The following is a 16,786-nucleotide window of genomic DNA, read 5'->3' as shown; positions in this document are numbered from 1 at the left end:
CCAGATGTACAATTTCAAAGCAAGAATAAAGTTGATAACAAAAATGTAGGTGTTACTGAAAATTTGATGAACCAAGGAATTCGCAAAGTGACTAGTAGATTAATTTAGGCTCATCAACTTACCCCTTCAGATTCTACGTTCCCGTGCATCTATGCAGAACAACTGCAGCATATGATTTGTTTGAGAAAAAATTTTGAGCATCTGCTTTGGCAAAAGGCGAATCTATACCTTTGAGAAGATGGAAATTAAGGCATGCGTAGAACTTTACTATTTATTGAATTAGAGTCACCAATACACTACTAACAGACATAAGTTTAACCTTGATCTGCCCTAATAGGGGCCTTTATACACCGGAAAGAACAATGAGGGCGAAAGCTGACGCAACTATTAGAACCAGGTTATTCAGCCTTGTCCCTAAGAGAAAAAATTTCAAGAGACTGAAATGTCTGGCTCTACATCTTCCGAGGCTGAGAAGCCATTGATTTCTTGCTCACCCTCCCACTCACTGTTCCGAGTTGGAAACTCATACTTTCTTCGTGAACCTTCCCTGCTTCTTCTCTGATGCTCTGAATATATCACATACAATTGTTATTAAAAGACCATAAGATAACAACATAAATTGATCGGGTAAGAAATAGAAACTTTACTTTTGCTAGTAATAGCATAACGAGTCATTGCTAGGAATTCTTCCCAGTTGAATTTCCTGAGTTCTTGCTTCTCTTCCTCTGACAGTTCGAAGTTGGGTTCCCTCCCACACATAAAAGCAGCCCTACAAATATAGAAAAGGGGAAGATGAGTTTTCAAGCATATTATTTTACGCAATACCCACGCCACAATAACATATTTGAATATGCTAAAGATAGACAAATGTGTGACTGAATTAAGCATATGTGAGATAGCAGAAATTACGAAATTCCACAATTCGGGTAGGGAGAGGAATCTCCACAACTGTGACAATTAGGACCAACCAAGACACTGAAAACTATCTCCCAGCAAGTTCTGGGAAATACTTTGACAGAAGCCTCAAAATAGACTGGATGCATTATGAATTTTTCACTATTGAAAAAGACACGTTGAAGTTTGAGTAGCCCTCTGCTTTGCTATGGATATTCTAAAACTCTTTGGTCTATAACTTTCTTATAAACCAAAACCTACAAAATTCCTAATCTAATCCAATCATATCTTCTTTGTTTAATTGATTACTGTTACCAGTCATCTACAGTTTTCAAATACTTTCGAGTTTTTGTTCCTCATGGAGAGAGCAATGAAGTTTATTCCATCACCGTAAAGTGCAATTTTCTCACGCAGTCAACCACTCTACAAGTTTTTTGCATGTGGCCTCTGTGAATCTCATTTTTCTTGACATTTTCTTCCCATTTCGAGTCCCTTCAATTCCTATTCTTCTTTTCATATCCTTTACATCGAGTATAACCTACTAGCATAGAAATTCACCTTAATTGTAGAGATGGTGTTAGTTAAGTGGCATTAACTACTTTCCAACTTAAGTATTCATGTGTTTTAAATCTTTTATAGCCGCATATGAAGGGCACCTTAAGATGGGGAGAGCAGAAGTTATGGTTCTATCAAACTCCGTTAAACTATGGTCCTTTTTCTAACAAATTATGGTACCAAGCAAGGTGAAACTCAGATTTATACCTGTCATACAAATGAGCAGCCTCTTCTTGAGAGCCAACAGTACCCAAGTGAATTTGTTTCTTGTCAACTTTTATTGCTGCCTGCCATTTCATATTCTTGAAATAGACACCTCTCATTACACACTGTTCTTGGTTTTCAAAATGCTTCCTCCTGTGTCGCTTTCTACGTTTAACTTCTTGCACTGCAGAAAACATGAGTCAGTGTAAACAGAAAGGCAACATAGAAAGCACAGGTGTGAACACGTGGGGGGGGGGGGGGGGGGGGGGGGGGGGTGTGGAAGGGGTGCGTTTTAACATAAAAATAGTTCTACTGTAAAACTGAGGGGATTCCATAAACAAAAGGGGTCATTTCTCATGATAATTGAAGGTGTTGATAGGGGTGGATTGGATGCAGACATAAACTTCGGCATTTTTTGCACAAAGTGGCTGTTCTCAGAATTCAACCCACTTTCTCATGCTTGACAACACAAGCATTTTACCAATGCACCAAGCAATGGCCTGTGGAGTTCCATAAATAAACATAGGCCTACATGAAGTCATGAATACAAATGGAGTAGGATGAAAGTCTTGCAATGCCATTATGATACAGAATTAAGATATTCCAGAAATAAAATGGCATCTGTTTTTTAAACCTGTTAAAAACGAGCATTTAACATTTGGGAATTTTCAAAAGGAATTAAATTAGGTCTGCTCCCTGAGCTGATATCAGGAGTTACAAATGGAGATGGAGCATGTACAACTGGCTAAAACTAATTGCTTTGGGCCCAAATTTAATAAAATCCTTGGCTGCTGTGATGACGAGGGGAGGGGGAAAGAAACAGTCTTTAGTGAGGAGAGGAGAGGAGAGAGAAAAATAAATAAAACGTGAGCAGAGAAAAGGAAAAAAATTAAAAGTTTCTACAAAAGGTGGGAAAGTGAAAAAAAAAAAAAAATTCACAGGACCACCAAGTGGAGAAAAACTAGGAGTAGATGAAAAGTTTTATCACATTCCATTAACAATTAGAAATGGTAGGAAAGGCGTTGTAGCCTAGTAGTATCTCCTCTACCTCTCAAAATGAGATGTGAGGGAGGATTCATGTCCCCATAGGGGCAAATGGGGGTGTGAGTTCCTTGCCAAGGAAAAATAATAAATAAATAACAATCCGTTGCATATGAATGAATATAAGATGAATTAAATTTTAGGGCCACTATTAATACATGTTATTGGTTTGGGCCCAAATTTAATAAAATCCTTGGTTGCTGTGATAATGAGAGGAGGGGGGAAAAAAAAAAGAAAAAAGAAAGTCTTTAGTGAGGAGAGGAGAGAGAAAAAAAAAAAAAAAAAAAAAAAAAAAACATGAGCAGAGAAAAGGAAAAAAATTAAGAGTTTCAATACAAAAGGTGGGAAAGTGGAGAAAATTTTTCATTTCCAATACCAGTTATCCGTTAGATGGAAATGAATACAGGATAAAATTAAATTGCAGGGACCACTATTGGTTGGGGCCTAAGAATATTAGATGAATAAAAAAATTTAGGGCAAATATTAATGCATCCTGTTAGCTGGGGCTCCAGCCGGGCCTGGCTAGAAATAGTCAAACTGCTCATCCACTGAAACTCCCAGCTACAGAATGTCTAGGAATGTTTATCCTCATGGCACAAGTACCAGTTTAAGATATTTTAAGGACAAAATAATTCAACAAGAACTATGATAGATATAATGACATAGTTATCAAGAAATACCATGTCATTATCAAGAACTATGATAGTTTATGAGGATCAAGTATTTTTCTTTTAATGGCACGATTATCAAGAAATAATTCAACAAGAAATGTAAATATCGAGGACCTTTGTAAAGGTTCATGATAGATAACAATGAATCCACTAGGTCAATAGTAACTTACATGCATACACGTGAAAATGAAAAGACAAACCTGGAAACAGTTGATTCTGCTGCTCTTTTGATGAGCTAGAACCAGATACAATTGATGATCCAGGAACTACTTTTGAGATAGTTTTCTGGGAAACAACATTTTTAACATTAAAATAAGCTTTCATTACAAGGTGAAACGAATAACACCTCATAGGCAATCTTTCAAATCATAAAACAATAACAGTGCGCCGAAACTTCATATGTTAACAATCTAACATGTATATGTGCTTATCAGAACGTAAATTACTACAAACCATTGAAATCACAATATGACAGTTTAGAAATCTACAAATATAAGTTATTTATCCAATCATAAAAAAAACAAATACATCACTAGATGTCTGCCAGGGTCAACTTTCAACAGACTCGTCATATACCAAAATTTGCACGTGCACATATGAGTTGGATGACACAAATATTATAGTACAACCAGATCGACATTGGGAACCCCTTGTTCCATTCATGAGAAAATACAAGAAAAGAGAAAAAATAATAATAAATTAAAGAAAAAGAAGAAGAAGAAGAGGAATGAGCAGTCTTATCTGGTTGTTCCAGTCCTTACTGGAGTGGGGAATTAGATGTGAAGAGTGCAAAAAAATATCTCAGCAATCTTAGTTTCTTTATTGGTTATATTTTCTTTCTCCTGCCTAAATTCTGCAAAGCACTACCAAATTATGCCGTCTTGAAAAATATCTCCTATTTGATACCTTAAAAACTTGATACCAATCAAAATTAATTAACCATTCAAAATTATCAAACAAAGTCTATTTCAAAATAAACTAACTTCAAATGCAATGGATATGAAAGGGATAAATTTATGTGATATATAATGCAACAACACGATTTCATTATTATAGAGATTTTGTATATTTCAAAACCAGTTGAGTGAAGTTTTCTTTTTCACTCAAATGATTATATATAAAAACATTTTAAAGAACACAATTTTATTCTCACTTGAAAACACTTCCATAAACGAACTATGAAGTATCATTAAAGGACACAACTAACTACTTCCTATTTGCAACTGTCTTTTTAATGTTTCGCAGTTGATACGTTTTTTTTCCCCTGAACATCACATCCCATTAGTCTTTAACTGTTGACCAAGACCAAGTTTGTAAGTAAATGCACGCTAATACACATTCCTCATCCCATTAGTTTTATGTACATTCAGAAGGCGTGCTTCAAGAGCTGCAATATATTTACTACTTCCAACTCAGAAGGGACTCAAAGAACTAGTGAAGGTGGCAGATCAAAAGGTCCACCTCCTCAAACGGTTTACCCTTCTGAACACAGAAAGTTTCTACCTTATAATTCCTTCCACACAGAAAATAAAGCAAATTTTGTCCTCATTATTTTTTTCCCTTTTTTTATATTTGAAACTCACACACCCACTTTACCCCTATGGGGACTCAACCCTCGACCTTCTACATTGGAAAATGAGAAAGTACAACTAGGTTCTAGCCCTTGGTGGTCCTTTTTTTTGTCACTTGCGCATATAGTTGCAGACACGTATACAATATATGCATGTCTGTGTGTCGTTTTTCTGTACTAGATTCTCTTCAAATTCATCCTCAGCATAATCAACAGAAATCAATTTTAATAACTGACAACAAATATAAGTGAAATCATTCCATTGAACTAGAGGTGAAAAGTGTCAAAATAATATATCACGGATCTTCCATCAAAGAAAAACAAGAATTTAAGGGTTAAGAACATCTTCACATATGAAGCCATCGTAAGGACTTATTAACAATAAGGTGTACTGATTGTGCTAATACATCAAAGACTTATCACATAATGTTGAAAAAGAGTTCCTACCTATAAACTTACATATCCTATTAACAAGATAAACACATCAAAGTTTCTATGTGATGATATATTAGGAACATTGACTGAGTTGAATTAAGAATACAAGGATCTTGCCTACCTACATTTATGCAAAGAGCAGTGAAAACAAGCTAAGAGCACATTGAGTATCAAACAAAGAATGATGCACAGAAAACCTCCTGAAGCAGCTCCCTCCTCTTCCAATATTACATGGACTATTGTCACTGTTCTATATGAGTGAAGTACCTTAGCGGACACGAGAAACTCAAATATGAGTATGGAATATGTGGCCTACATGACTAATCAAACATGAGCATCGGAAACATATCTGAAAGTTAAACTTACGATTGGAATAGAATAAAATGTCTGAAGAACGCCCAAAAGAACCACTTCAAGGAATGAATATTATTCAGCTTTTGAGACCAAAGAATTCCTTTTCTATCATTCTATCAAAATATCAACTATTTCAAAAACAAATCACCCATAGTCCAGCAAAAGAATAAAATGTATGAATATTTTGTGATGATAAAAAATGAGTAGCAAAAGAAGACAAAAATTGGATAGTTATCATTATAAGCAATTCAATTGTTTGGTTATTAAGGAGCACAAAAGAAGAAATGTGGATTTGATCTATCTGAATATAGAGTAATTCCAACAAATATTGGACTTAAAATAAAAAGAGAAATTTTTTTATTTTGACATATTTTGATATATGAGATGAATCTGTTATTTCAATTTGTTACCTGTCTTGTTAGTGAATTGAGTCGAGTGGATTTCCATATGCATACCCTCTTATTATGTTATATTTATAATGTTACATAAAAATACCATTTTACTCTAGAAAATAATAGAATTATAAAAAAATATATATTAGTGCTTCGCCATCTTGTGTCCTTACATTTGGAACTTCAATTTGACAAAAACGAAAATTCAACAAATATCCACACTAGACAAACATACCCCAAGCCTATGTAACATAGCTCTCTTCCACTTTACCACTCTTCAACTTTTTAAGATCATTCCCAATATGCATCAACCATCCCAAAATGGAAAAGAGAGACAATGAGTGCAACACTTTGTCACACAATTCACGAGAGGAGGACCCACTTTCAAGTTCCGCACATGTATTTGCACTTTGAGAGCGGATTCATCCGAAATTCGCAAATTCAATTTTTTCGATTCGTGAATTTGCATTTTGAGTACGCCGTTCCACACGAATTCACTTCTCACACGTTATTCACTTACATTCCAAGTGCGTCCCAGCTACTGTATGGCATATACGACCATATAATAAATATCCAGCTGTATGACACACTTATAGTCTTATACTACTATATAATAGATATATATGTTTGGAAAAATGGCCCTAAGAAGCTGAAGGTTCAAAAGATTGAAAAGACAGCATATTGAAGAATATAAAAAATAACCCACCACTAAGCCACATATTTCTTTTCGAAAAAGTCAGCTAATTGTTATTACATATACTATTGATGGAATAATTAATCAATGAATATATTTACATATAAATCTAAATAAATAACCAAAAATTATAACATAAAATATTTAAATATAAACCTAATATATAGACGCTCTCAAGACGCTTCCGCTCTCAAAATATTTAGGCTTTGATGCTCTCGCACTTTCACTCCCACTGTGTGTGACTTGGGTGAAACACTTTACCGGAATTTTGGATAAATAGATAATCCCTGTCATTTACCAGATTTTTGTTAAAGAAAAGGATTGAGAAATTTTTGTTTTACAGTAATCTTCTCTTATTTTTTTTTTTTTCATAAATTGTTTTACAGTAATCATATTGAGCCAACTTTAGCGGATATGGCATCCTACCAAGTCAATCTCATACTCTTGTGCATTTTCCCTCAAAGTTCTAGACAGAATTTGAACCAACAAAATTTCCTCTGTTGGCTTCCCCTTGCACCTTCACATTAGCTGCTGAGATAAGTGTCTCAAATCCATCAAACTTCATAAATGGGTCTGTAGACTATGTACCACATGCTGAATAAGTTTGTTCTATTTAGCGCTCAAAGGTTTCTGCTGCTTCCTTGCTCAGTCCCAGTGATAGAGCACAAAATTATATACCATTTCTGCCCCTAATGCATCTCCATTTTCTCAATTGCAACCCTATAAACTCTGTAAGCTCTCCGCAGCTCATCTCTTTGTAAGTATCAACTGATCACTTAGGCATCTATATATTAAGTTCCCTAGCTTCAGTCCGTGTTGCGAACAGTGTAAACCATCATCATCATCATCATCCTTGACTTTATCCCACAAGGATGGGGTTGGCCAGTGCATTGCGGAGCATTTTGAATAAAGCACAGTGGGTCCTTAATAGCATTTCAATCTGCCCATTATATACTCTTTCTTCCCTTTTCTTCATTTTTGGAGATTCAAATTTTCTTGATAGGTATTTTTTGTTTTCTTCTTCTTGATAGATATTTTCTACCAAAGGCTGGATGGAACCCCTAACTACACCCCTTCCATTTAGATGCCATATTAGCACTTAATCATTTTACTACAAAGGCTATGTCACTGAATGGAGGTCAATAAGGAACAACTACATTTTCAAATATTGACCTACTTCTAGTTTTCAATAACTACCACAACACAATTGGTGGCTTGGCGTCTTCATATTACACTACCATAGTTAATAACTTAATGTTAAACATATTGGTGAAGTTCAATCTTCAAGACTGCCCATAACCCCTCAATACAGTCCAATAGAGTGCAGCACCCAGTGGCAGACAGAGAAGAAGTTAGCAAACACTTCAAAGATAAGGTTACTGCATCTTATGCACGTCAATTGTTGACATAATAGATTGTCTAGACAAAGGAAGTAGATAAAAATAATTAAATAAATAAATAAAGAACTGCACAGAAAATCTGCACATACCTCCTTTGGTTGGTCAGCATCAACTGAAGGCACAGGATGCACACTCTTTGGCTGGTGAACAAAAACTGGTTTTGTGTTTTGAACCGGATTTTCAAGAGCATTTGCATAGTCAAAGAACCTAGAAAGTGGAGCCAAGAAAGAATTTCGCCCTACAAAGGCCAGACGAAATATGGTGAATTTTAGTTGCTTTGAGCACAATGGCAGATTTAACACATTAGGTTCTCTATCACTAAAGTTGTGATTTATTAAGGGAGATGAAAACGTAACAGTAGTTGACAAACAAGAAGAACATGATATGTGATGCACAAAATCGTCCAAGAACGTCTACGCAAAATAATAAACGAACAATGTTATGCCCATTTAAATGAAGCACTTTGTCTAACTAAAGCAATTTTTTTAACTTGCACATACCCGAGCAAAGTCCTAAGAGTTTGCGCCTTCGTATGCTCACCATTGATGCTTCCAATTTTCTACGAATAGCACAATTGTTCAGTTGATAGCCTTAGAATATAATGAAAAGCTGGCCAGTTATAACAGAGGTGCATCCGAAAGCAAGTGTCAGACTGTCACAAAGTTGATAGAATAAATAGCAAAAAAATAAAATAACTAAAAGAATAAACATTATCTAAGCGACACTTGAAACTATTGTGAAGACAGTTACCACTTTCTAATATTGACAACCTACTGAAAACTAATGTTAAAAGAATAACAAAATGATGCCACAAAGTTATTGGAAACAGTATCAGGGGACGGTAAGCAAGATGATATTTCAACGTTACATGGAACACTAAGTAAGTTGGAATAAGAAGAATCTATGCATGAAAAAGTCACTAAACAACCTGCTACAGAACATTCTCTCAACTCTCTCATTTTATATCCGACAGGCGCTACTTCTACTATTTCAAAACTGTGTTCATTTTATCCTTTCTCATCTCATTACACGTCCTTCTCAACATCTACATTACATGACATGACACTCATTTCATCAACCATCCAACATTCTATCCCATAAAACATGATTGGCCTAATACCTATTTTGTTTAATTCTCCATTCATTCCCAATTTCATTCTCCCTACCAATAATCAAGACTAGGTAGGGTAACTTTTCACCATTGACATCTCTTAACCTTATATCTTCACTGTAGTACCATTTGTATTCATTCCCAATTTCATTCTCCCTACCAATAATCAAGACTGGGTAGGGGAACTTTTCACCATTGACATCTCTTAACCTTATATCTTCACTGCAGTACCATTAGTATTCTTAATTTTGCTAAATACACATTCCATATATTTAGCTTTAGTCCTATTTTCTCCTTAAATGCACTTGATTCTTAAGCTTCTCTAATATAACATGTACCCTTTAATTTCACGAAACAATCAGATTTGATCTAGCTAGGGAACTAAAGAGCCTATCCAAAGAGAAAATTTTGAACTCCAAATGCCACCACCTAATATCATCTAAGACGCAAAAGAGAGACCATCAAACAAATGCAATTCAAAACTTCTACTTCTAGCTAGATTTCAAGCTAAATGCAGCTAAAAACTTGTTAATTTGCAGCTTAGATTATATATATGCAGTTTAACAAAAGTAAATAAGACACAAATGACGCTTATGTAAGAACAATTAATCGTAAAATGACGAAATTAAGAAAAAGCGCTCAGAAATTTCATGCAATAAGTTCCAATTACACCAACTGTGAATTTTCATGAAAGAAGTACATTCAATCATTTGTGGTTGCAAGTACCCCCACTATATTTTACTCAAAATGTGAAGTTGATATCTAGCTTGATAATGATATGCCATCGATGATTGATATATTATCTATAATCTGCATAGAGTAATCCCAAAAACCCATCATGATAAGCAAAATTAGAATTCAAACAAAACAACAAAAAAGCCCAAAGCCCTTACTTTAAAAGAATTCCCAATTCTCTCTCCTTGGAAGATAAGTCAACCCACCAACCTACCACCTTTTATGGAGAGATAGAGAGAACTAACCCAAAATCAAAACAAAGTCAAATACACATCTTTTCCAAGCAAAACCACAGTAATCAACACAAACCCAACATTAGATTTAACAGTTGTATGTATGTATGAGTTCACCATCAAAGCCAATGCCCATATATAAACCACAAACTAAGTAGCAATTAGCAAAGCAGAGCACATACCCTTCACAGAGACTCAAACAGAGAAGCAAAACAAGCCCATTATAAACAAGAAGTGGCTGTGTTCGTACCTGTCCGGAGAGGCAAGGAGGTGGTTGTTGGAGCGTAAAGACCAAGAAGAACCAAAAAGGCAAATCTGTCGGATGGTCAATGGATTAGAAAGCGAGGGTGGTGAGAGGGTACAGAGAGAAAGGAAGATTCTTAATTTGTTCATGCATCAACCACCGTCTGTTTTATTTTCCTCTCATTATGCCTTGTTTGGAGAGAGAGAGAGAGAGAGGTGGCGGTGGTGGTAATGGGTGTAGAGAGAGAAACAGAGGTTGGTTGAATGAGAGAACGGAACGTATGCTTCTGCGTACTTTAGCTTAGTTTGGAAGTACAATAATACCCTTGTCAATGTTTACAAGCACCACAAATGATCTAGCAGTCTAGGTTTCTTGTACTTTATTGATTTACTGTAATGCCCTTAATATTGCCATATTGTTTGTTATTTTCCACTTTAATTTAAAGGGTTAATTCCATAAAATTCCCATTACTTTTAAATTTTGATTATAAAAAATTCCCACACTATAAAAAATGATCACATTACCCCCAACATCCTTATCTGAACCGTTAATCGGGATGTAAAATAACAAAATTAACCTTACTATTTAATGTTAAATTAAAAACTAAAAATTATTTTATTAAAATTACAAAATTACCCTTTTGAGTTATGTCTTCTTCACCTCCCCCCCTCTCTCTCTCAAACTCTCACCCCTCTCTCTCAAACAGACTCATCAAACCCTAATCGTCACCTTATCAAAAACCCCAACACCTTATCCACTACTCACTTCAATGCCATCCATCTCAGTCGTTCATGCCTCAACAAACCCTAGTCGGCTAGTTTGGTGTGGTTGAATGAAATAAAGTGGGAATGGAATGAATTAAAGAATGGAATGGGAATGGAATGACCATTCTCATTCCCATGTTGAGTTACACAAAAAAATATCATATTTTTGTAAAACATATATATATGTATGTATGTATATATATGTGTGTAGCCGACATTTCATTAAATGTTTTATTTATTTATTTATTTAAAGTGGGAATGGAATGATCATTTCTTTAATTGGAAAGTGGAATGAATTAGTGGGAATCACCATTCTCGGAGAATGGGCAAGAATCATCATTCCAATTTTAAAGTTACTTATCAAACTAAAGAATAGAAACAAAAGCATTCCATTCCCACTTCATTTGTTTCCATTCACTCACACCAAACATGGCCTGGCAGTCTAGGTTTCATGTACTTTATTGATTTATTGTAATGCCCTTAATATTGCCATGTTGTTTGCTATTTTCCATTTTAATTTAAAGGGCCAATTCTATAAAATTCACATTACTTTTAAATTTTAATCATAAATGTCAAACCTATTTCAAAAAATTCCCACACTATAAAAAGTGATCACATTGCCCCCAATATCCTTATCCGAACTGTTAATCGAGATGTAAAATGACAAAATTGACCTTACTATTTAATGTTAAATTAAAAACTAAAAATTATTTTATTAAAATTACAAAATTACCTTTTTAAGTTATGTTTTCTTCACCTCCCCCCCTCTCTCTCTCTCTCAAACTCTCACCTCTCTCTCTCAAACAGACTCATCAAACCCTAACCATCACTTTATCAAAAGCCCCAACACCTAATCCACTACTCACTTCAATGGCTTCCATCTCGATCATTCTTCATGCCTTAACAAACTCTAGTCCAAAATTGCCCAACCTTCACCTCCACCCCCAATCCCAATATCACCTCTTCAATTTTGTTGTCGGCAGCGATCATGACTTTTCTGCTCAAATCTAGTATTACCGATGATATTTCGGCATCTAATTATTTTCTTTATGTTCATCACTGAAATTATCCATCAATTTTAAGTAAAAATTTGGTCCCTGACTTCTTCACGCATAACCAAGTCGCTAAAGCACGACCTGGAAACCACCATGGACGGCGACAAACCCTGAGTTATTATCAAATTACACATATTCAACCATTCAGAAAAATATCATCTAATCCTGTGGTTGATCTTCCTCAGCAAACTCTATAAATAGGACGACCTATGTTATGTCAAAGTAAGGTATTGCACCAACAAAACTCACACTTTCGAGGGTTCATTTTTGTTTTATTCATGAAAACTATCTAGAAACATAATTAGATTAAATAAGTTCGATCTTGTCAATTGATAGTGCAAGTACGAAATTCGCACACTGAGGTAAGCATCAAGTTGTTGGTTAAAACTTAAACCAATAGGGGCTCTAACATAAGGTACCATCAGACACCTAACCCCAGCAGAAGATATGTTAGGCATCCTTGGGTCGATCTCATAGTTCCTACTCTGGCCTCCCCTAAGTTCGTTAGTAAACTACTAACGTTAAGTAATATTATAAAATCTCTATACCACCCTTATTTGTTAAGAAATCATGTTAAAGCAAATGACTATATTACCCCCATTTTATGTAAATACTATATTACCCTCTTAGCCAACGTACGAATTTCGTCTATCCTTTCCTTTTTTCCTTCTATACATGTTTCTCTATTTCTAATCCATTTCTTCCCATCCCCACCGCCTCCCCCCCCCCCCCCCCACACCACCAACCCCGCCCCCGCCCCCGCCCCAGTTTAACCTCCTCCCACCACCATCTACTCACACTACCACCTCCTCCCGTCGTCATCACCACCACAACAACCCTACCTCTCTATTTATCTTTTTTTCCCTCCTTAATGGCCTATTCAACTCTAAAACCCAAGCCCTAAACTCGCGGCATTTTAGATCTCAAATTCCCCAAATCTATATCCCCCATAACTATGCGCTTCCGAGCACTGCCATCTTCTTATTTGTTCTCTCATCACCCCATTTGTCTCTAATATCTCCTTTCCCTATCAAAGATTCTTTGATAAAAATAAAAATAAACACATTATATATGTGTGTGTGCGCGCACGCACACATAAGATAAAATTGATGGGGGCTCAGTGAAGGAAATTTGTAACAGAGATTGTTGTGATGTGGCTTATGCTATGTTTGGTTGGAGGAAATGATTGAGGAGGGATGGATGAAAAGATAGATGGATGAATCTTTTTGTGATTAGTTGGAGAGAAGGGAAAAAAGGGAGGAAACAAGGAAGGATGCAGCCTTTCTTAATATTTTTCTATCCACTCAATTTTAGGGGGAATAGAGGAGAGAGAAAGTGAATAACTACCTACAAATATATAATTTACAATTTTTACCTTTTTTAAAAAAATCAAATGAATATCTACCTTTTATTATTTTATAAAGTGAGGGTATATTGGTAAACAAATATAAAAATTTTCTTTCCCTTCCTTCCAAAAAAAAAAAAAAAATCACCACATCCATCATTTCTACTATCCATTCCAATCAACCAAACAAAAAATGGAGGAGACATTTTCCCTTCTTTAAGGATTCCTCATCCATCTCTCCCCATATCTCTTCCATCCATTTTTCTATCCCTCCAACCAAACGGAGCATTAGTGATGCAGTGGAGGGTGGAGTTGGTAGGGATTTTAGAGAAGGAAATGTAAGATGGGTGATTTTAGCTAGGTAATAATAAATAAAGGATATCTTGGATTTTAGGGTTTGAGAAGGTAAGAGGGAGGAAGATGTCGATGAGGTTGGCATAGTTGGATTTTAGGGTTTAGACTTTACTGATATGAAATTAAGTATGAGGATAGAGAGGCAAAACTTATTTTACTATTTTTATTAGGGTAAAGTTACAATTATGAGTATTTATATAACTGGTACATGAGTTTGTATATGAAGACAATTAAATGATAGTATAAATAATTTTTGACAATCTAACGGTCAATTGACAAGAAGAAGGTCGTTGAGCATACAAACCAAAATTCTAAAGAGTACAAAGCAAAAATGTTAAATGCTCTAGTCGTGTGTAATTTGACAATACCTCATAGGTGGTTAGTGCAATTTATTCTAAATATAACTATAGTTTTAAAGTGGGAGAGTTCAATTTGGTTTTATTTACAAATGGATAAAATTGGAGCCAAACTCAAGTATGGCCCTGAAGGTGAGAATTCAATTTATTTATCCTCCTATTTCTATAGTTTCAACTTAACAAGCAATTGTTTCTAGTGCAAGGATCCTCGGTTGTTATGGCATGGTGTTGTAACAATAGAGGATCCCAACTCCTATTTCTGAGTGGTACTGACCTCTTATTTCTCTATATATGGAAGACCCAATCACTAAAATAAGAGAGGAGTATATTGGGTAAAGGAATAGAGGAAAAAAATAGAAACTTGCTTCCTTTTTTTCCTTTCTTTTCTCTGGTTGGCAACAAGGGGATTTGAAGCAAAAACAATTGAACCATGTGTATGTGGCAAACATTTCTACCTCTTGTTTACCCCGGGAACATCATAATTAAAACCATGTTGGTGCACCTCAATAAAAATTGCCTTAAGTTAGGGTTCCCTATTCATTAGAGTTACTATTCCTTACTTCGTTGAGGTCTTCTGTGCATCAGAGTTTGGGGTTTTTTTCTCTAAAGTTGTGTGCTTTCTATGTGATGACTTCCTTCTCCTCTCCTCTCCTACGGTCCTCTAGGTTATAAAATTGAGGCTTAGGCGAAATAGATGGATTGCAACCCAATCTTTGCTGATCTTCCATTTTGATCCGAGTATTTGTGACAACCCGAACCCCTAGGTTCGAACCGTTAACCGGGTCCTTACTTGAACCCGAGGTCACCTGAGTCAAATCCGTCACATTTAGGGTCATCATCGTGCTCTAATTATGCCGCATGGAGGCTTCAAAATACTTTCCAAGGCTCAAGAATTGATTATATAAGAAAGAGAATAAAGTGCCCAGAATAGCTTCATTTCGGTCGACCGAAATGAGCTTCGGTCAGCCGAAATGAAGTCTTCTCCGGTCGACCGAAGTAGCCTTTCCGGTTGACCGGTTGTGGGCTAAATAGTAGCTGAAACTACTGGACAGTTCGGCCTGCCGAAGTGCCGATTTTGGTCGGCCGAAATGGCCCTTTCGAGCTGTGAATGAGTTACTAGATTGCTGTAATTTATGGAAGTGAAAATGGACTATGAGGAAGCTGTACAATCCACCCAAACCTGTTCCAACACACAATAAAAGGGCATACTACATTCCATTCCATTGAAACACAAACTTTACATACCTAAAACCTGATCCCAAAATGATTTACTAGTAGTGTAACAACATTATGTCAAATTTACAACATTAACAATTATGAAATTATAAGTACAGCCACAAGCTACAAGAATTATACAGGCTATACAAAGCTTTGCAAAAATGGGATCTAATTACAAAAGGTAGTCAAAATGGTCTTCTAACAACCTTCAAGCTTGCGGTGGATTGTCATTCGCCACTTCCTTCCCATACACTGAAAAATGTTAAATATAAAAGGGTGAACAAATTTGCTCAGTAGATGATGTCTAAGACACACCTCTTATAACCCCGTGAATTCAAACAATGAATAGAAATAAAGGCAACGGGATCATGCTGTGCCGGGGAAAAACACAATACAAGCTCAAATCATAATAAAACAAATTCATGCCATGAAATGCGATGCCATGTATGTCGCTCCCCATTTTCAAAACTCCTAATCCATCACTTTTTAAATTGTTAATGACACACCCCAACCCAATTTACAATATTTAATAAATTGAACAAATGGAATGTATCTAACCATCTGCATTGCCCTCATTGAGGAGGCCCGAGATGACATGGGCCGGATATGACTTGCAAACGCGACATTCGGTCCGTACAGATGGGTCAGGCCCATAGAAAGACACTGCCATATGGGCCGAACGCGAATAAGCCCATCAAAGATGACCAAGACTTATGGAGGAACGGGCCTAGATCCAGCAGTCCATCAACATTTGTAAATATCTATAAATATGAGAAGTAATGGAAAGAAGAGGGGAGATATTTTTTTGGTTGAAATACAAGAATTCTAGAGAGAGAAAGAGGGAAGGAATTTCTTGTATCTTCAATTGGCGCCGTCTGTGGGAATCATGGAAGATTGGTTGATCAATGATTAATATCGCGTGGATTCAGACCAATTCGGGTGATCGAGACTCGATCTTTGGGAGTTGAATCCAGATCTGAGCGATTGTGACCTACTCTGGAGGAATTTTAGTTCCTGTAGCTTTGGCAGAAGTGGCTTCAGATCTACGCAACAACGAGTTGTTCGATTGTGGCAGGATCTGACGAATTTAGAATTCGGACAATTCAGATCTCGTCAACTGTGAGCATAATTCGGAGAATTCGAAACCAGATCTGAAAAATT

At 35.9% G+C, this 16,786-nt stretch overlaps 1 protein-coding gene across 3 annotated transcripts; it reads right to left on the bottom strand.

The window, feature by feature from the left end:
* Positions 1-253: 253 nt before the first annotated feature.
* LOC132306648 (ethylene-responsive transcription factor-like protein At4g13040) lies at positions 254-10,813 on the bottom strand. 3 transcript variants are annotated; one of them, XM_059804114.1, is made up of 7 exons: positions 10,540-10,813; positions 8,711-8,769; positions 8,300-8,448; positions 3,566-3,650; positions 1,657-1,837; positions 648-769; positions 254-566 (listed from the first exon to the last, which is right to left on the bottom strand). In XM_059804114.1, exons 1-7 carry the CDS (start codon positions 10,680-10,682, stop codon positions 430-432), a joined length of 876 nt encoding a protein of 291 aa, XP_059660097.1. In that variant the 5' UTR covers positions 10,683-10,813; the 3' UTR covers positions 254-429. The 3 variants fall into 3 exon arrangements, with proteins under 3 accessions (XP_059660097.1, XP_059660098.1, XP_059660099.1); XM_059804115.1 differs by having other exon boundaries at positions 8,711-8,862; positions 10,540-10,679; XM_059804116.1 differs by having other exon boundaries at positions 8,711-8,819; positions 10,540-10,671.
* Positions 10,814-16,786: the final 5,973 nt, after the last annotated feature.

The sequence above is a fragment of the Cornus florida genome, unplaced genomic scaffold (genome assembly GCF_030987335.1).
Source record: "Cornus florida cultivar Cherokee Brave unplaced genomic scaffold, ASM3098733v1 CherokeeBrave_3.0.0_Hap2_Chr05, whole genome shotgun sequence".
NCBI classification, from domain to species: Eukaryota; Viridiplantae; Streptophyta; class Magnoliopsida; order Cornales; family Cornaceae; genus Cornus; species Cornus florida.
The sequence above is the reverse complement of the archived record's forward strand: the minus strand, read 5'-3'. Positions and strand labels throughout refer to the sequence as shown.